The following is a 22,933-nucleotide window of genomic DNA, read 5'->3' as shown; positions in this document are numbered from 1 at the left end:
TACCACATCGTCAACGCCCAGTGTCAACATATACCACAACGTCAACGCCCAGTGTCAATGTGTACCACATCATCAACGCCCAGTGTCAATGTGTACCACATCGTCAACGCCCAGTGTCAACATATACTACAGCGTCAATGCCAAATGTCAACATATACCACATCGTCAACGCCTAGTGCCAACGTATACCACATCGTTAACGCTCAGTGTCAACATGTACCACATCGTCAATGCCAGGTGTCAACATATACCACAGCGTCAAGGGCCAGTGTCAACATATACCACAGCGTCAACTTCCAGTGTCAACGTATACCACATCGTCAATGCTCAGTGTCAAACATATACCACAGCGTCAACATATACCACAGCGTCGATGCCAAATGTCAACATATACCACATCGTCAACGCTCAGTGTCAACATATACCACATCGTCAATGTCAAGTGTCAACATATATCACAGCGTCAACGCCCAGTGTCAACATATACCACAACGTCAACGTCCAGTGTCAACATATACCACAGCGTCCACGCCCAGTGGCAACATATACCACAGCGTCAACGCCCAGTGCCAACATATACCACAGCATCAATGCCCAGTGTCAACATATACCATATATACCACATATTCAACGCCCAGTGTTAACATATACCACATCGTCAACACTCAGTGTCAACATATACCACAGCGTCAATGCCCAGTGTCAACATATACCACATCGTCAACGCCTAGTGTCAACGTATACCACAGCGTCAATGCCAAATGTCAACATATACCACAGCGTCAACGCCTAGTGTCAACATATACCACATCGTTAACGTCCAGTGTCAACATATACCACATCGTCAATGCCCAGTGTCAACATATACCACATCGTTTACACACAGTGTCAACATATACCACATAGTCAACGCCCAGTGTCAACATATACCACAGCGTCAATGCCTAGTGTCAACGTATACCACAGCGTCAATGCCTAGTGCCAACATATACCACAGCGTCAATGCCAAATGTCAACATATACCACAGCGTCAACGCCCAGTGTCAACATATACCACAACGTCAACGTCCAGTGTCAACGTATACCACTTCGTCAACGCAAAGTGTCAACGTATACTACAGCGTCAATGCCAAATGTCAACATATACCACAGCGTCAACGCCCAGTGTCAACATATACCACAACGTCAACGTCCAGTGTCAACGTATACCACTTCGTCAACGCAAAGTGTCAACGTATACTACAGCGTCAATGCCAAATGTCAACATATACCACATCGTCAACCTCCAGTGTCAACGTATACCACAGCGTCAATACCAAATGTCAACATATACCACAGCGTCAATGCCAAATGTCAACATATACCACAGCGTCAACGCCCAGTGTCAACATATACCACAACGTCAACGTCCAGTGTCAACGTATACCACTTCGTCAACGCAAAGTGTCAACGTATACTACAGCGTCAATGCCAAATGTCAACATATACCACATCGTCAACCTCCAGTGTCAACGTATACCACAGCGTCAATACCAAATGTCAACATATACCACAGCGTCAATGCCAAATGTCAACATATACCACAGCGTCAACGCCCAGTGTCAACATATACCACAACGTCAACGTCCAGTGTCAACGTATACCACTTCGTCAACGCAAAGTGTCAACGTATACTACAGCGTCAATGCCAAATGTCAACATATACCACATCGTCAACCTCCAGTGTCAACGTATACCACAGCGTCAATACCAAATGTCAACATATACCACAGCGTCAATGCCAAATGTCAACATATACCACAGCGTCAACGCCCAGTGTCAACATATACCACAACGTCAACGTCCAGTGTCAACGTATACCACTTCGTCAACGCAAAGTGTCAACGTTTACCACAGCGTCAATACCAAATGTCAACATATACCACAGCAAAGGGAAGCATATAAGTTAACGTCAACTCACAAGGAAAATAAAACACAATATGTACACAAAAAACCATATACCACAGCGTCAACGCCTAGTGTCAACGTATACCACAGCGTAGCCGTTAACACAGAAACATGAATACATTAACGTCAATTCACAAGGACAACATATTACACAATGTGGACACAAATAAACGTATACCACAGCGGCTATGCCCAGTGTCAATGTGTACCACATCGTCAACGCCCAGTGTCAACATATACCATTTCGTCAACGCCAAGTGTCAACGTATACCACAGCGTAACTGTAAACGCACAGGGAAACAAAAATAAAGCAATGCGGACTTGAAATATAAATGTTCATACACCACAGTCAACACAATACATTTAAGCAGTTAATTTAAAACTTGAAATATAAGTATTTTATTACAAAAAGTAGAAGCATCCTTTATGGGTTGCGAATTTTACAAGAACATTACATATTTTGTACGTGAATGTGTAAACTGTGTGTTTCAGTGTCGCTATTTTTAAATAGATTTATATTTTCAGACATGATTACATTTATTTGATCTGAACTTTAACAAGATACATGTTGACTAATTTAAACGGAGCGGTCATGCTCTTCCTCCTACGCTCTCTGGATTTAACAGGAGACATTGTGACGTGTACATTCATATACATCTTATTAAAGATTACATGTAAATATCTGTTCCAACTTATGATTTCATTCATTTTTATCTTGATACGGAAATATTTCCAATAAAACCACGTACATGTACGTACTTTGACGATAAATCTCACTTCGTTCTTGTGTGTGAAAATGTTTGCTTGTTTGTTCTTTTCGCTATCTGATATTGTTGCTGGTGATATCACTCTGAGCGATTTTGGTTGTTTGCTATTTTTTCTGTTTGTTATTTTGGATGTATGTTTGTACATTGTATGTGTATTTTCGCGTTTTGTTCGTTTGGATGTTTGATCGTTTGTCTGTTATTTTGAATTCAGATTTTTTTAATATCACTGTTTGTAAGTTTGGATGTTTGCTTGTTGTTATTTTGGTTATTTGTTATTTTGGCTGATTTGAATTTTCGCTGTGCGCTAATCCCGCTGAAATTTTCGTTATTTTGGTGCAATGCTCGCTTGGGATGAATTTGTTGAGGTCCTACATTGACCTCCTCCAGCATGATCCTAGTAACAACATTCCACACCTTAAAAAAAATAATTCCTTGAGTTTATCGCTAGTACAATTTTCAATTTGATAAAGATGTTTGATAAGGTTTTAATAGTGTAAGGAAGAAGAAAATAAACCACCTGATATCTTTAGTGTAGTACGTCAGTTTTACCAGTGAATCGCCTGTCATTTAGAAGGGCTTAAATCATTGTATGTTGAGGAGCATCAACGAAACCAAGGTTTAAACATGATGAACCGATATCGGCCATAGTAAATTTTTATATCCATGTCTAATCCGGGTTAATCTCCAAACAATTTCACTATCTGACAATATCATCAACTGCTTACAAAAGATAAATACATGTTCGTTGTGTATGTAGAAAAGGAAATCCCAAATGATAAGGACTTATAACTCGATAAAATCCACGCGTAGGACCTATATGTACTATCACTTTTCGTATTTTGAAAAGGTTAAATAGATATATTGTGATGGTGTATTCCCGTACTCTATCTAGTAAACCCTAGGTGGTGGAACAATCGCCTGTCATACTTAGTGTTGATGGTATGCTTGCTAGGGTTGCCAAGGAACGGGAAATCCTAGCTGAAAAATGACCAATCAAGGGATTTAAAAGGGGCTTTCACACCTTCGGTGATAAAAATAGACGAGACAGATATTTACTCAATAATATACAGGTGGGACTCGTGTCCACCAGTACCGTTACATTTTAATGTAGACAGTACAGTGGTGTATGTGGTCCCACAGGTAAGGTGGACGTCATAGGACGGTAACAGTAGCCTCTCAACGTGGTGTAAACTAGAAATGGATTAAAACACAGGTGAGTCTTAATATAAGTTTTAAAAACAACACTTTACCTGTCATTGTTATAGATGAGCCCTTATGTATGCACATTATCATATGTAATATTTTACCTAATCGTTGTACCATAACGTTCGGCATATATATATATATATATATAATAGCTATATTTTCAATTATAGTATATCAATTCTATCTTCTTGTAATATGATGTATATGTACATGTAACTGTTCTGTTTCACTGTGTGTTGAGAAAGGAGCGGATCGCTCCGAAAATTTGACAACCTAAACTTGTCCACACTGTTGGAATTACTTCTTTGCCCCATAATATATATATATATATATATATATATATATATAGGTACTGTATAGTGTAAGGGGTATTCATATTTTGAAATTATAGGGTACACCTTGAAACAACATGTTGTCTAACAAATAGTTTATATAAAGACCATATTAGCTGTTCTGACCTATATTGCAAGTATTATATATTACAATATTTAGTTGTCATGACCGTAAACACACAAGTTTTGTCTTGTTCTGACTGTTGTAGTTTCATTTCAACCATGACCCTGTTTCGTTCGATTTTAACAGATCACGTACCGTATTTTTAACTGTGCTGGGTGAAGTAAAGGTAAATTTCTTTTGTAAATCGGTATATAAATGAAATATGATATATCCCGGAATACAGGTATGTTAGGAATACCTCCCTCCCAGCAGAAGTACTTTAACCTAACATTAAATACACCGACAACTTTTTCAATAAACAAATTATCGCCTTGTGAAGATTTACAAACTTGTGAAGTTTGAGATTTAAATGAGATTTTCAATAATGTTTGATAAAGTATTATTTGCTCATAACGTTATAGCGAAATACCCATGCATCAGTAGACAAATCTCATTCCAATTTAAGTACTAGTGTGTGCCATGACGAATTGCCTATTTCAATGATAAAGCCCGCTTCGTTAACGACTGTTTAACTTACCTGTGTGTCTGAATTCTAATTTTAAATGAGTTACTGAAAGCAGTATAGGGGAGTTTATTCTGTTTATACCTCTGATAGTCGCTATTGTTGAGTTGTCAACACTACATTTGTAGTGTGTGTCTATTTAAAGAATATTGTTGTGTTTCTGTCTATTGCTCGTACTAAAAGTACATTTTGAATTTCTTAAAAAGAACGAGGCTGTTAAACGTTTTTTGTTTATTTTTTTGAATGAAAATAAAATGGATAAAACTCGAAATAGAAAAGTAGATATCAAGATGCGTTAAGTATCTAAAAGTATTCAACGAGAAATTTTAAGCTCATCAAATGGCATTGCAATTATTCGTAATATAACTTTGGCGTATTAGTGCTGAAAATCATACTCTGAGGGTGAGAATAGCGAATTTTGTTTGATATATGGAACGTTACAATTGTGTAATAGAGGTAACAATTGCTAAACTACCCTCCTTTATACAATTTATGAGCACACTTTAACACGCAAGCAATTTGTCGAATTGACACGACTTCAGGGGCCCACGCTATTTAATTTACAGCTACTCTGAGAGAATGAACATGGTTTGTGCTTGAATGTTGCCATACTCATTTAAAGGTTTTGGTGGGTTTACCTAACTGTATGGCATTGGAATGAACTCTGTCGGATGACATAATTTATGTCCAATTTCATCTGATTGATCACATTTCAAACTTCGTTTAATTGAAACCTTTAAACCTGGAAATCTTGCTAGCGTTTATGCAAGAAATGTGTGAGTTCTTGTGGTTTCTGCTTTATTTGATCCCAAGGGAAAATATAGTATTGGCCATTAGTTTAGGATCAAATATAGAAATTAAAGATAAGGTGATTGATATGGTCGGCATTGAATAAGTTATATAAATCAATGACTCATTGAATTTTACAACGACTTTTGGTAAATAAATATGCCAATCGTTCGCCCACTACCTATCACTATAACGAGAGCTTGATTTAGTATAATAATAATTACAACTGACACATGACATGACTTGTGTTTCTACCAGGCTTGAAAAGTGTTTTCCACTTGCCAGATGTAGTTTTCTTGTCCTGTTTTTAAGTCAGGTGAACATAAAACTAAACATCAATATGCCTCCGTCACAAAAGACATGCCTTCATATGAATTTCGTTTATTGATTTTATGTTAATCCTCTGTCCCAATAGACGTAGGTCTAATTTACTTGTTGTTGATCTTGAAGGCTGCCAACAACCTTCAAACAGCTACCAACAACCTTCTGGGGGTCAATATTGATACGATACTGACACAAACACCCCACTCATGAAATATGTTGATCAAGTCAGAAATGAAGCTCTGATAGTTCAAATAAATCAAAAATAAACAAAGTTCTCTTTACCAATTTTCACGAAACATGTTTGTGCAAATATCATATTTCCTTATGTCTTGCCTGAGTACACAGTTGTGCTTCATTATATATGCAACGAGCGACTTTGCCCTTTATTAAAACGTGCACTTTACAAAAAGAAAATTTTGAATAGTTCTAGATACAGGGTCAGTACAAGGGTCATTTGTTACAAATTTACACTAAGTTGAAGAAGATGACGCATGTTAGTGGTGGGTAACATGTTTATGAAAAAACTCCCAATAACACATTTTGGCTGAAAATATCAGTAGGTGAGTGAAATGTATATCCCATAGAATAACGGAAGTTAGTAGGACGATCTGTTCCCGCTCAATTACTCACTGATACTACACATCAATTCTTACAAAAGCATATTTTGTGTATCATAAACAATGTTTGTTCAATGATAGAAGAAAACCATTCGGTATGGACGATATGCACGGATCGAAATAAATATCAAAAAAGCTTTTGCATTGGCAGATCAGAATTAGTCAACAATACCAATTGAACTGAACATTTTTGTTCGTTAAGCAAAGTTGCCCCAAAAGATTAACTGTATTCCTTTTTTTCTGACAGATGTGTCAAAACATACATCAATAATTTATTCTTAATTAGACACACAATGCGATTCAAACATTGAAAGGTAATGAGGGTTATTGAAATAATGATGCATGTCAACGATGAAAAACCTAGTCTTCATTCCGATGCCCTTCTGTGCGTTCTCATCCTACTCTGATCCATATGTTGCCGTGGTTTGGGTTGCGTGACCAGTGAAATGTCGATCAATTTACCGAGATGCAGAGGTTGACGATAATTGACGACTATTGTACAGTGATTATTAACGCTTGTCTGGTCAGACTTACGACCACTTGTGTAGTCAGCACTGACATGCACCCGAGGTCGATACAGTATTTATATACATCAGAAATAACGGACCGACCTTGTATAGCAACTCGCTACTCTTAACCGGCGTAAACAGATACCCTAATAGCATTCTTATGTTTGATTGCAGCCGTAGCGTATTCACAGAATAATGTTACAGTCACAGAGAGAACCACGTAGTTTAGCATAATTTAGCGTTAGGTATTGAGTAACGTTGTTCTTGTAAACTTTCACTCATGCATGTAAATTAAATACCCTAGGTAAATACGCCTATGTATTTACAGGGTGTTAAATGGGCGACTCGCCTGACCAATACCAGGGGACGGATGGTTAGAGTATAAAGGTAGCGCGGGTGTCATTTGTATCATACCTTACCGGGACTCTACTGGTTTACACTTACCTGTTGGATATGTGCGAGTGTATGTTCCACTGTGTGATTATGTTTTAATGAGGTGAGTAAAACACAAAAACACTGTTTATAAAATAGTACATAAAGGTAGAAAACGAAAGACAAAAACCCTTGTGTACATATTTAAGTGAGACCATTGTTTTATAAGAAGGTGTCATACTACGCAAATTGTCTGTGAGTAAGATATACAGAATTCATTTCACACGGATGCAGCAAAAAACCCATTAAATTGACTCCTATGTAAACATATCATAACGCAATGCTGATTTTGTGTAATTTTGATGAACTATTCTTTGACCTTGAGTACAGCTGGCGAACCCTAATTGGACTAAAAAGACCATATCGTGTCAAACAAAAATTCTAACTTTGTTTGGTTTTCTTGATCTGCAATAGACATTCTCATATATGTTCTTCGTTTTGACGTATATCTAGTGATTTTAATTGTCTATATAAGTACATCTTACATTACATTATTATGATACATAATGTAATATGTGAATAAGTGTTCTTTTAATGTTAAAAGGCGATGGTAGTTAAAAAGAATAAGCTGTATCACATGGTTAGCCACAGTGTACTGAGGAACATACCACATAATCTCGTCACAATTTGATAAAATCCTTTATGGACAAATCGTATAAAATTGGTTATCTAATGTAGCGAACAAAAAGACCTTATAAGGTAATTGAAACTTTAAATCAAATTGATTTCAAAATGATTAATATTTTATTTTAATGTGAATGTAATTTTCATTAACTTTGAATCCCTAGCCTTGTAAGAGTAAGAAATTTTAAACATTAATACCGTATCCTCTAAATGAAATAATATTTCCATCTATCTCCAGTCAATGAATTGGCAAGAAAGCTATAGATTTGGAAAACACTTTAAAAAGAGAAGCGCAAAATACCTTTTGATGACTTAATTTTATCTAGCATTTTATATAGTTATATGCGATAAATATGATCAAATAATTAAATCTTTTGAAAATGAGGACTTCGGTATCTTTTAGTTTTATTGATATACCTGATACAAAGGTAACTTAAAACATCATTTTGAAATTATTGCCTATCTAAAACAAATATAAGGTCAATGATAAACGCCAAACAAAGTAAGAATTTACTGCACCATATTGTCATTCCGTCAATTTAGAACTAATCAGTGGCACTGAAGGTCAAACGAATGAAAAGGTCCACGGTGTTCCGAAACATACGTGAAAATACAGCAAAAGGCAAAGGTGTTCTGAAACATACGTGGAAATACGGCAAAAGGCAAAGGTGTTCCGAATCATAGAAAAGTGTCTATAGAGCATTGGTAACGTTACTAATTTACAACGTTTGCAGGGGAATCTTTGCAGAAATCTCATTAGCTTGTTTCTTAAGTCCATTTACCTTTCTTTTCCGACAAAAGGCAACATATGATACTCTTAATAACTTTCACATTCAAAAGAAATTGGTTTTCAGCCAGCGTTTGTTCCTAGTGAGTGCGCTTACACAGTACTCTACCATTAGGTATGTCACGTAATATAATGCACTCAGACTATGAATATACCAGGTTTCCCTCATATAAAACAAAGAAATCGCTATAATGACACAATCAAACGACGAGAAGAGTGTTTGCAGGCTACCTAAGGCTTTGTTTAAACGTCTGATATTGCCCAGCGGGTGCCTCCACAGGGTGGCAGGTAGTCATGGATAGCGTGGAGAGAGATATGTGGCCCTGTATTTAATGTCAATACGATTCACCTGTTAATAACGATGTACTTCAGACGTCGTTAATATACATGCATACGGACAGTGTGAGAGTCCCTCCCTGTAAGACAGCTGTTATATGTTGGGTGATGATTCTAAGGATTGTATTACTGGGATTGGACGGAGTTTGTACATGTAAATGTTCATGTATGTCAGTGTCTCGATTACACTACAAAATGAACTGTAGATATGCATAAAGTCAAGTACATGTATAGGTTGCGTTTATTTGATGCTATTCGGCAAATTGTCTATATTATGATTAGTCATAACTGTCACAGTTGCATTTTGTGCCCGACTTAAGTTCTTGCTGATCTATCTGACTATGCTAACCCCTCAAATATTTATTCACTGAGTGCAGTAGAAATCCAAATTGAAAAATCATTGAAGTAATTTAACCACAAAAAGTATTTTGAACATGTTAGATTGCTATCGATTATCTCTCCTCTATCCCTGTTGTGAACGGCAACAGCGTGCACAGGTGCAACCCTTACCTTACTGAAAGAGGTCCCCCAAAGTGTTGGTCCATGATTCCCAGGTGACATGTTGACAGATTAGGATCATACCCAAGAGTCATAGTGACACTAGGTTACGTCCCTATCGACATTCTATCAACAAACACACCCCATGTGGGGGGATACCAGAACAAACTTCTCCAGTGACCGAGCACACATATTGATAAATATGCAGGAAGTTGGACTTTGGGGGTCTCTTAAAGCGATCTTTAAATGATACATGTATTTGATCACACACAGGAAGTATCAGAGGTCCATCACATTTTCATGTTTGTATATATATTGTATGTCAATCACATGAATTACATTCAGTATCCAAACAGAATCTTATTAAATTGGTGTTCATTTCGTCCCGGTCGGTCTGGGAATCGTCAAACATGTTACTTGATTATTATATCAATGCTAAAAAAATAATACGCTACTGAATACTATTTTTCTCGTTAAATGTAGGTGAATTGTTTTTGATGAAAATCAAAAGTTTCTTACGAAAGCTGATTACTACCCTCGTAAAAAATAGTATCTAGTTAATTGATATTAAGTCAATGAAATTAATAATGATCCGCAATAGATATTAGTAGACCCAGCCATTCACAGTCTGGGTCAACAGTCAATATTAGTTTTCTCAACCATTAGCATTAGTATAGAACAACTGCTGATATGCTCCGTCACGAACTCATTGAGGAAAGTTTACTTGCACACTCTTATAATTGAGTGCATGTTATGGCATAGCATTTTCGTTTTAATTTTACATACTCAGATAGTTTTAGAACAGAAATCCATAGGCTATTATTAGATGATTGTATTGTATTAGGGTGAAATGACTTAACTCTTAGCCTTACTGAGTATTAGATGTTTGCGAAACTTGTCCATGTCCAGCCGTTACACTGTCAGGGATATTATTTTGACGTCGAAACGCAATCAATTTGTCTCCAGTCTGTTCATCGATAAAATTATACGTATTACAATGTGTGAAATAGGCAAGACATTCAGGGATTTATTGTCAAGCTTTCGAGGGATACCTAATAACGTTAATAAAGATAGTTTTCTGTAGAAATGTAATCGTTCAAGCTAGTATGAACATGTAAATTGATTGAGGTTTCCCATATATAAACAGATGATCTACTACGATTATTAATATTTTAGTTGACTCATAAAATATCTATATTGGATTTTGCATGACATGTGAAGACATTTAAAATGGGCATGCACATTCATGTTACAATTAATAAGTTGTCTTAATATTGAAAATGTTCATTACAACGTGTCATGCATCATTGATCAGACATGTGATATGGTCTTCGTTTAGTATCTGTAGACATTACAGATTGAAGAAAACAATACAAAAGGTTAATTTTCACCCTAAATATAGTTACCTAGCTATCAAGCTCTACAACCATTATATCAAGGCTTAAATACAAAAATCTTTCTTAGCATTATCTTGGGGCCTAGATACAACAAGGTTCCCCAATGTAATATCAGGGCCTATATTTAGGAAGCTACCTAGTCTAGAGTAATATCGGGGCCTAGATAAAGAATGCTTCCCCAGCCTTATATCAGGGTATTTATCTAACAAGTTTCCCCATCGTAATATATGGTCTAGATATAGCCAGCTACCTTGTCTAGAGTAATATCGGGACCTATATAAAGAATGCTTCCCCAGCCTTATATCAGGGTATTTATCTAACAAGTTTCCCCATCGTAATATAGGGTCTAGATATAGCAAGCTTCTCACCGTAATATCAGGGTCTAGATATAGCCAGCTACCTTGTCTAGAGTAATATCGAGGCCTATATAAAGAATGCTTCCCCAGCCTTATATCAGGGTATTTATCTAACAAGTTTCCCCATCGTAATATAGGGGCCTAGATATAACAAGCTTACCCAATGTAATATCAGGGCCTAGATATAGGAAGCTACCTAGTCTAGAGTAATATCGGGGCCTAGATAAAGAATGCTTCCCCAGCTTAATATCAGGGTCTTTATCTAACAAGTTTCCCCATCGTAATATAGGGTCTAGATATAGCAAGCTTCTCACCGTAATATCAGGGTCTAGATATAGCCAGCTACATTGTCTAGAGTAATATCGGGGCCTATATAAAGCATGCTTCCCCAGCTTAATATCAGGGTCTTGAACTAGCAAGCTTCCCATCGTAATATCAGGGTCTATATATAGCAAATTTCCCTGTCTAGTGTAATACCATGGTATACATATAGCAAACCTCGCTAGCGTAATATCAGGGCCTAGATATGGCAAACCTCGCTAGCGTAATATCAGGGCCTAGATATAGCAAACCTCACTAGCGTAATATCAGGGCCTAGGTATAGCAAACCTTGCTAGCGTAATATAAGGGTCTAGATATAGCAAGCCTTGTTAGCGTAATATAAGGGTCTAAATATAGCAAACCTCGCTAGCGTAATATCAGAGCCTAGATATAGCAAACCTCGCTAGCGTAATATCACGGCCTAGATATGGCAAACCTCGCTAGCGTAATGTCAGGGCCTAGATATAACAAACCTCCCTAGCGTAATATCAGGGCCTAGATTGTAGCAAGCATAGTTAGCGTAATATAAGGGTCTAGATATAGCAAACCTCACTAGCGTAATATCAGGGCCTAGGTATAACAAACCTTGCTAGCGTAATATAAGGGTCGATATCAGGGCCTATGTATAGCAAGCCTTGCTAGCGTAATATAAGAGTCGACATCAGGGCCTAGGTATGGCAAGCCTTGCTAGCATAATATAAGGGCCTAAATATATACAGTTTCCTATCATACTATCAGGGATTTGATATAGATATAACAAACTTCCCTAGTGTTGTGTCAGATAATTAAGGTATGTGTTGCATTTTATATGCTACATGCATATCGTTGCTCTTTATCTCCATTTAAAGCCTTCATTATCATTAGCTTCCGACATGTGAATATTTTAATGCACACATTTGTATGTACACGTACATGTACCTCTGAAATGTGTCTTGCATTAATTAACCAATTTTAAATTCACATTTACATTTTAAAAAGCTGTTTTACAAATGTCGTCCTGGAGAGCTTTTTAAAGAGGCGTTGGGTATCAGAGCAAAGTAACATATATTCTAATCAACTTTTCATGTTTTTCTGTTTGTGAGTTACTATAGTTACATAACAACGATAATTTTGAATGTTAAAACTGTTCTTTTTTTCTAATTTCAATAATCTTGGAAATACCAATGGTTAAAAAGTGTGTTTTGTCATTTGTTACGTTATGTAATGAAGACCACCACAAAGGAGTCCTGGAATCCACCCAGCTTTATTATATTATAACTCATTAACCGAAATGATTCAATTGCTCTTAAGTCTTTAAAAAAAAGCGGTACTTTGTACCCTCGTGAATATCAGGCTAAATCAAGTCATATATTTTTATAATTACTTTTATTCGGTTTGCACATATACTTGATGACATATGTGATATAAGATTTCCATAAGTGATACGAATAACTGGTCCCTGATGAGGCCATACTGCACAGAAGTGTTTCGTAAGGGGGGCATATTCAGAGGAGGTCGTGATATAAGTCTGGTTTTTATTTACACCCAGGGTAGATTTAAGTTCAAGTACCATATTCGGGAGTTAGAGCACCAGAACGTGATAAAGAACACATATGTTATCGAGGATAAATACGGATCCGAAGGGCTTTTTAATTATTCAGATAACTGTGTAAATCAATGGTTTGGTTTACGCTGGTCTTCAGTAGTTATTGCATTAAACGTAAGTTGGTGTTGACATATCTGAACTCAACCCGGCCTGGTGGTAAACAGATCACCCTTGAGCAGATCTGTAGCTATAGACTGGACTACAAACTGGTGTTAAGTAAGTGTAGAACGTAATACGAAACTTGTTTGAATTAATCAGTGCATTAACTTTGAGTAGGTATACATCTACATTGGCAATACTTTAACGAGCATTCCTGGACTTGAGTGATTCTATTGGAATACATTGCTAAAGTCAAACTCTTAAGCTAAGTTAAATTCTTTAACGTCAGCAATGCTTTCTGATGGAAGAAATGGCCTGAAACTCGTGATTAATTGTTGCTGAACTTCATTTGAACTTGTTATAAATACTCATGGCCCAGTTTCACGAGTGTTCCGTATATTAAGGTGATTTTTAAGTTTAAAGTTTTGTTTTCTTAGTAAATTTATATTAGATGTACGGGGAAAATATAAAGTTAAGGATTCCTCAAGATTTGTACATTTTTATTATTTGTTTGGTATTTAACGATGTCACAACGAGTGACAGACAACAAGCCATAAGAGACATGATATGAATCTGACCACTGCTGTCTGAGACAACAAATCCAAGGTATCACGAAGTGGTCGGTAACTTTAACGTTTATAATAACCAAATATGTCCAGTCTATGAGGATAGGGGATTGTTTGGTACTCGTCACGTGAAGTGGTAGGGCAGACACTAGTTGGTTGATATGACGGGTATATGATTGTGTTTAGATACTAGGAATAGGGCATTTCCTATCAATCGATATGTTACCCATATGATGGATACGGTGATACAAGTCAATATTTGTATGTGAGAGTCTTGTCTGACAGGGTGGAGGGACATACCTAGACCAGAGTTGGTCTCCAGGATTCGCAAGTCGTAGGCGGAACGTTCGGCTCCAAATTTATAGTTTGACAAAACCCTAGAGCTCAAAACAGCTAATCAGACAGAAAAACGAAATTGAAAACTAACACACGGTGCCCAAAGAAGATAATATCGCTGTGTCAATATGTCATTCTGAAAACTTTAAATCCTTTGTAACTGAGTACAATGCTTCAGGGTGTCTAGCTAAATCTAACAAGCATATATATATATATATCTGTGTGTATTGGCGATCAGCGAAACCGTCCTAGAGACAATGGTCACCTATTAAAGTTATCCTCTCTGAAGCGGCCTCGCTCTTAAAGGCGCGTCTTCCATTATCTTCGACTTGCTACCGATCGATCTGGAGAATGTCCGGCCTACAGAGATCGATAATTGGCGCATTTAAACAAGCGTGATAGGTTTCCACCCCTGACACGGGTATGTATTATCGTTACTGAGTGAGAGTGTGTTGGATTATAAAGGTGGACATGTTGAGCCCTCTTGCGAGCCACTCTGGACGTGTTCAAGTTGTATACGGCCCGTTGCGTATTGTTATCACACTGATTATACTTTGCCAAGAACTATTTTGTAATTGTTCGGTCGTCACGCTCTCTAGAGAAACATGCGATAAATCTCTTTGAACATTTATGTAAGCCACAAGCGTGGGACTTTCTTGGAACAGGTTTTTACCTTGATTTTTATTGTGTTGAATGGATTCAGAGATGCTTGTGTACTGTGGATAGCATTCAATTCTGGGATAAATGGCGTATGGCAATATATTGATGTGATGACGTTCTGAGAATGAAATCAGCTTTAGACATAGAACGATTACTGTCATGGTAAGGTTTTAATATATTTCTGTAAACCTTTTGTAAAGTTCATGAAAAAAAACCATCCGACAAATTCTCTTTGTAATTGAATTTGTAATGTAAATTATATGTATATGTTTTCAACAATAACATTAACTTCGATAGTATTTAACATACAACATCAATTATACCTGTTTATTTAACACATTCAAATGAAATTGTCCTCTCCATTGAGCAAGTTTAAAAGGGCAAGCTTGTGAAGGTTGAGAAGTTCGTACTTTCGCTCCCAACAATACACATTTACATGGTATATGACACACGATATTTCTGCAGGGTGATTAATTGAAGTTCGTGTTGTAAGAGTAGATAAATTACACGCTGACTACACGGGTACACAAACATACAGTAACAAGCGTCGCTGTGAAAGGAAAGAGAATTATCAAGACCTGTTATCGGAGATCTCTAGTACAGTTCACTCTTAATGGCCATTGTTAACGAGAAAGGCCAGCGCTGCCTAGTGCTTTCTCTAATTGTATCTAATTCGTAGTATTTCTATAATCAAAAGGCAATCTTTTTTTTGCATTCATAAGAGGTATTTGTGTAAAGGTCTTTTACGAGCATCGACAAGTTTAGGCTTGGTAAAAGAGTATTTGCACTCCGCCGAAATCTCATTTTGTTTACATTTAATTACGTTGAGATGAAAATCAATTACCAAATATATTCAATATAATGTAAATACTAATCCAATATCTGTGTTAATGTCTGTATAAAGGTGGTTATCGTCTGTACCCACTGAACCGCCCCGTGTGGTGACAGCTTGAGTAAAGGATCATATTGAAGGGAGTAATATAATATGTTATAATCTACCGCGCTCGGACTAAAAGTGGGTGATTATGGACTTTTTCTTTACTTCTTCTTTACTTCTTAACGATATTGTCAGTCGATTACGCTCAGTGACATAGCTGTAAAGAATACCCGTCTACCCGTGTGTGTCTAGCTTGTCAAAGTGTCTTTTACCTTAAATATCAATATCGGTAGTCGTTTTATGCTTGTATCCCGTGGGTAAAATTTGTATTAAGATGTTTGTCAACAATTTTAGAGAAAAATAACTGGGTTTCGGATTAATTTTGGGAGACGACTCATTTATCTTTTTAATTGTGATATGCACAGGGGTGCATGTCTTCATTTGAATTTACTAAATACGTATTTTAAATTCAATATTTCATACATTTGTAGGTAATTTGTATCTAAAATCCCGATTATTGTAATATTAATCTTTTTAGGTTACATTCGTATGTTTTTAATGCTTTTAATTAACCAACTATGAAATCATAGCAAATATCATACGCAAAAATTACATCATGTTTAATTCATATCTGTGGCTTTTTATTTTTTATTTTTTTTTAAATATTCTAATTTTGATAATTTGAAGCCAATCATATAAGTATTTTACATGTATTTGAAATTAATATGACCAACATGACTATACAGTTTTGTCATATTGAAACATTACCATTGAAAGGTATGCATGATTCTTTTGATAATTTCTTAGGAATGAGTGAAATTGGAGACTTAATTCTATTTTTTACACCTGAAATATATCTCGCCATATAAAACAAATATGCAGCTATAAATTCCGGAATTAAGTTAATTATTTCTGGCTCATTTATATATGTGTTTACCATATGATTTCGGAGTTTGTCTAGTGAAATTAGTATTTGTATTGACAGTGTACATGTACTGCACACAGGTAATACATTAATTAGTCTAATTACTGAGCGTTTGTCTACCTCCTTAGATCTCAGATTGAGCCAATATACATGTAATTGCTAGGGTCCATGATTTCATGGGCGTGGTAATGTCGCTCACCCCTCTCAGACACTACTTGACTTAGATATGGTCGTTCTGTGATTGTCCTAGTCAGGTGTCGGTGACCAGCTTATTTTCAGCGCTCAGTGTATAATATAGGTCACATGATAGCAGGAACGTCGGATTATCAATGTTAAAGAGTTTATGATTACCATAACGGAAGATTTGTACAAAATATCATTATTCCCTATATGAAAACCTGTAATCTGACTGGTCGAAATAATAATATTTTTCAATCATTGAGTCATCTGAAGAGTGCTTCGCAGCGCTATAGCAACGGGTGACAGTAAAAATGTTGACTGCGCCGACAAGATGCGCATACGGTTGCAATTGGTTTCAGCTGCCATGCTGTTTTTCTAGAGTGATTGATTCAGAATGGTTGTAGTAGCCAGGTATTTTACACTTACATATGGTAGACGTTTTAAAATTACTATTCCTTTTGTTTGATAATGGCATGAACACCACATTTGTTATATACTGAACATATTTTGGTCATTGACTTTCGATATAATAAGATAAACACTAAATTCATTGTAGGGGGACATTGTATAGGATCACCCTGTAGGTATCACTATCACTGTTATCCTAGGCACTATCGTCCTTTAATGAATACATGCATGTAGTATTTACATAATGGGTGTTCGGGGGAAAAGTGTATTATGTTAAAACTAAAACACACTGTACATGTATTATAACTATATAGGAGTTTTCGAGAGAAAAAGTCCAGCAGTGATGTATCAATAAAGGCTTACGTTGCCCAAGCGTAAATGAGTGGATAGTATAGTGTATAACATTGAGTAGCTTGTATTATAAACTGTTCGGAATTACCAATAGTGACAGGTACACTTCACTTCACTTCCGTACATTTAATAGCCTACTGTCATTAATAACTCCAGTTTCTACGCCGTGAACGTAGTACCGCTATTTTCCGTACGTACAGAACGTGAAAGCTTTTACAATAGTGAAGAGGGGCGTGAACCCTCGTGCAATGTATTCAGCACAGGGCCTTCACCGAACATATTTACGGGATATCTGAGCAAATACAAGCTCATATTTACCATTTAAAATAAATCTGAAATCTATACCACTACCAGGCAACAACTAACAAATGATAGAAGTAAATGCTAAATGGAGATTCGGTAAATATTGACTCTAAAGTACTACAGGAAGGTGTGTGACAATCGCAGATTGGATTGTGTTAGGGTACTGTTCATAAAGCCTCATGTACGTATAACATTGTCTATATATACGGGTTGGTTGTCGGAAAGCGAACATGGCCAGGTAAGAAATAGTTTTTATAAAATGTATGGTTTTGGAATAACACGTAATGTTAGAGGAGCTAGATAGAAGATAACGAAGGTCAAAAGAACAAAGTGTTCGACCAGAAGAAATGTATACATTTGAGGAAAATGTCCGATGGTTGCCATCTTGACAGTTTTAATTTGAGGCCATAACATGTAGAATCAAAGAATTCGCAGCATGTTCATGTTTATGCTCGCAAATATAAACGTATTTCAAATAGTCAGGCTTTTCCTCAAGTGATGCCGAATGACCAAATATGTCTTCATAAATACCTCTAAGGGACCATGCAGTAGCTCCTTTAGTCATATTCACACACAACAAATGATAACTTGACCACCGTATCTCCTTGTACGTGGGGCAGATGTATTGTATATAAATTACAATAAGATATGTTTAAAACAAATCGTGGGGCAGATGATATATGATAAAATTGGATTGTGAATGCATGGACCGTTAGATATATCTTCGACTGTTTTGGGTACACATTGTGATTTTGTATGTTTGACATATCATGCGCATGTATTGGACATTAAAGAGGTATAAATGTATGAAGTGGTCAATTAGCTCAAGCAGTACCTATACTTTTCCTCGAGTGGAACCGATCGCCGTGTAATTGAACCCCGTGTCTTTTGTATACCACTGTGTACTACAGGATCCTTTGTAGCTAAAGCCTGTTTGTCTTGCTGACATTCGAATATTTCGTTAAGTGTATTTCTACAGTTAAACTTTTGACTTACCTACATGTACACTTCATAATTTGTATATATGAAATATCTATGTATATTTATATATTTTCCAGATCTTGAGGTGATCACATGACCGGCGCCATGTCTGGACAGCGCCGCCTAGATAATGACCACGAGAAGGCGGTCATCCGGTACAAGTTGAAGCAGCAGAGGACCCTGGAGAAGTCAATGCAGACTCTTCAGCTAGAGAAGGATTATTCAATTAAACTGCTTAACCTTGACCACAGGATCGTCAAGGTCAACTACAAACGCCTCAAGGATAAAGTGTCGCGTATAAAATCAAACCTAAACGCCGATGAAATCTCAACATTGAAGGACTTGGACGCGAAAGGCAAGCTGAAGTGTTACAGTAACACTGTGAATTTAAGTAGTGCGCTCAAAATCGCAGCGGCCGCCAAGAGACTCAAGCTTCAAGGCCAGCCGACACGTGCTGTGAGTGTGTACCCCTTCCCTATAACGGCCATGGACAGTAAGAATGGCACGCCCCGCCCCGAAACTGTTCCTCCCAGACTAGGCCGGAGTAATTCCGTCACAGGGGCTTTCATTGATGCTCCAGAACCTCTGTTGCATAAGCGACGTAACTCAATCGATGGTGGACGACCTACAAGTGCTGTGAACGTTGTGGCGACTGAAAATTCTGTTAAACGTGCGCGCCCTCAAACGGCAATTCGCCCTTCTGGACAACCTCCAAGGTCTCCAACCACGACGGTCATGCCGTCTCATTCTTTATACTCTTCGCATTCTGCTGTCGAGAAAGACATTCGCGTGCAAACAGCGCCTGCGCCCACCGCGTGTTTCTCTGATGACTCCATAGATAGCAACCTAGGGGAGGACTTGTACGAGGAGCGGCGACAGGAGATGCTACTCGAGGAGGAGCTCCGCTATAAATCTCTCAAGGACAGGAAAAATGATTTTATGGTGAGGCTAAATGAGTATATCGCGGCTAACCCTTCACCGGACTGGACTAACGCCGTAGCACACTTCGATTTTCCGGACAGTACGGTGGAACGGGAAGAGGAAGTGGACGACGACGACGAGGATGACATGCCCAGTATCCGACCCAAACCAAAGAAGAGACTACTTCCGGGAAGGTCACGTCTAAACATGGCCACCTCATTCTCAAATGAAGAAGTGTACAAACAGAAAATGTTAGAACTCTGGAAAGACTTGAATAAGTGTCGGTACCTGAGAGTGCCGGACGAGAGGATAGATTTATCCGGCGTGGATACTTCGGCAAAGAGACAGGTGAAGCTTTATCAAATGCTCAAGGACCGGGATGGCCAGGCAGTGGCCTGAAGTCTGGGATATAATCTATACTCGTCATTTTCGAACATCTATACCAATGTCATTAGGTCGCTTTTGTTGTCATTTATTTGTATGATCTATTGGAATTTTGTAATGAGACAACTAGAACAATACGCTGCCTCTATTAACCTGTGTATATATTAGGTGCTTATTTATTGTGAAAATGGTCATAGGAAGGTTGATTCTACGAGCGTAAAACTATCCAGCAGTGATGATCTCCCGGACGTTTCTAACACCAGACAGCAGGCGTCTACTCCGGGATCCGCGGAGCACACAACAGCAACACTGATGAGTTGAAATGATTCGCATGCCCGTTTTGTGTTTTTAAAAGTCTTTCTTACGTAGTAAAATCTGTCTGCCTAGTACGGATTATGACCTGCTGTGATTAACGGTGTGAAAGTCTCGGTATAACAAACAGTAGTGTTATGAGATTAAGACTAAGCTTAAGTGCTATGTAATGCATTGGGTAATGGTAGGTAATCACTTTTCTTGTGTTACATTGTTATTAATGTGAATTTGGGGATATATCGGTAAGTAGCAATATAATGGAGTCACGTGTCAAATCAACCGTCTTCCATTCACTGCTGACTATGTACAGCGATTGACACTTTGCAATTATGAACTACGTCAAATGGAGCATACAAGTAGATTATGACTACTACGGATGTCATACGCGCATTTTGTATTGCATGTACACATATTCTGTATACGTCATAGAAAATAATGTACTCAATCAACGTGATGATGTCAGAAAGTACGTGTACATGCAGACTTTTACGTCATATTTACGTGAACACAAACTTTTTACATGTGACGTCATGATGGCGGACAAATATTACAGGAATGTTCAAACGCCACTTTGACTCATCGTCAAGGTGTCGGATATGCTACATGAATTCATACAAACATTTCATTACGTCATTCGCAAGCAATATATAGATAACATTGATGGGTGTGGTTGTGACTGAAATACTGGGTAGTGGTACACACACTAACTAACATCAGCACGGCATTACATCGGTAGCGGTCACTAACACAAACGTTATGTATTAATAAAAAAATGTTTACACGTTGTATTTACAGTGTATTATATGTGAAGTTTTCACCGTATTAATTACGTGTGCGGACGTTTTCTGAGAATGGTTTTGAAAGTGCTCGTCAGCTTTGGATATTATTGGTGTTGCACATTTGGACATTCTACAATTAATGCCTTTTGCAAATGAATACGAGTATCACCAAATCAAACGTTACAAGAATTCTCATCGTCAAGGGTAGATACAACCAAATGTAAATCATTGTATTCACAACATCAAAGTAAATAGCTTGTTTGATAACCAAGTAGTAACATTTGATATGTACTGAAAGAATAGTTTGGTTAAAGAGTTATTAGCAATTATTACCTTCCAAGTCATATAATGAAATTTAATAAATGCTGAAAGTGCAGTTTTTATCATAAAGTGTTATTAACAAATATCGACTTCCAGCATATCATTACTTCCAATATTATAACGCATATCAGCAAATCCCTGCGAGCAATGCCAACAGCGGTGACGCACGAAGACTTAGGCCTAGGTGGTCTGTCTTATTACCTTACAGACAACTTAACCCAAGTTATTCATCTAGTACATAATACAAAATCGAAATTCAAATCCAAAACTATCTATACAGATTTAAAAGTATTACTTAGAGACAGGAAACACACAAAAAAAAGAATAAAAAGTTTCAAATATTTGGCAAAAGATTAGTTTGTATTACATGTAATGAGCTCCTAAGCTAATCTGACATAGAACAGTCTTGCTGAGAACGTCAATGATAAGTAAAATGATCCTTCACGCTCTCACCCTGTAATATAAAACTATAAATCATATCTTTGCTTCTACGAAGGTATGGACAACCGATATGCACACTTTTAAAACATATAAATAGTATGAAAAACACATCATTGACGTATCTGGCGATTCCTACTGTACCCGGATGCGTGAATTAAACATTGACCCACAAACGACCGTTTCTGAGAGTTTATTGTTGTACCACCAATATAGGCCGTAGGTAGTGCCACTGAATTTAATAGCACTGATGATGATGAAGGATACGAAGGTATTGACAGATATATTAATGAAAGAAAATATATTTTATGTACTTAAATTGTTTCTCAGAGATTCTTTGTCGAAATGGCCACAAGTTTTGCAGAGAGTTCAATGGAAGTTAAGAAAGTTTCAAAAGAGTTGGCGGAACTGTAAAATGTAACACCTATATACCGTATGACTACTTGCAAATACAGTACTTTATATAGGAAATGAACTTCTCTTAATAATGCATCAGCAAAACCTGTTGTAATGATGACGTGCTGGTAGTGCAGTATTAGAGAACATCACCAGTGTTAATAGCATGTACCACAACAAACACAGGGACATGAGAACAAACAATTGGGTGTATGGTTGGAACTATCTTGATACATCATCAGT

The 22,933-nt window shown here is 37.1% G+C and overlaps 1 protein-coding gene across 4 annotated transcripts; it reads left to right on the top strand.

Moving 5' to 3' along the window:
* Window positions 1–3,761: 3,761 nt before the first annotated feature.
* Window positions 3,762–22,463, top strand: LOC110458320. Of its 4 annotated transcripts, none has more exons than XM_021509976.1 (3): window positions 3,762–3,927; window positions 7,446–7,613; window positions 19,217–22,463. In XM_021509976.1, the coding sequence occupies exon 3, from the start codon at window positions 19,233–19,235 to the stop codon at window positions 20,457–20,459; it is 1,227 nt and encodes a 408-aa protein (XP_021365651.1). In that variant the 5' UTR covers window positions 3,762–3,927; window positions 7,446–7,613; window positions 19,217–19,232; the 3' UTR covers window positions 20,460–22,463. The 4 variants fall into 4 exon arrangements, with proteins under 4 accessions (XP_021365651.1, XP_021365653.1, XP_021365650.1 ...); XM_021509978.1 differs by lacking the exon at window positions 7,446–7,613 and adding an exon at window positions 4,503–4,542; XM_021509975.1 differs by lacking the exon at window positions 7,446–7,613.
* The last annotated feature ends 470 nt before the right edge of the window (window positions 22,464–22,933 follow it).

The sequence above is a fragment of the Mizuhopecten yessoensis genome, unplaced genomic scaffold (assembly GCF_002113885.1).
Source record: "Mizuhopecten yessoensis strain PY_sf001 unplaced genomic scaffold, ASM211388v2 scaffold9541, whole genome shotgun sequence".
Classification (NCBI taxonomy): domain Eukaryota; kingdom Metazoa; phylum Mollusca; class Bivalvia; order Pectinida; family Pectinidae; genus Mizuhopecten; species Mizuhopecten yessoensis.
The sequence above is the reverse complement of the archived record's forward strand: the minus strand, read 5'-3'. Positions and strand labels throughout refer to the sequence as shown.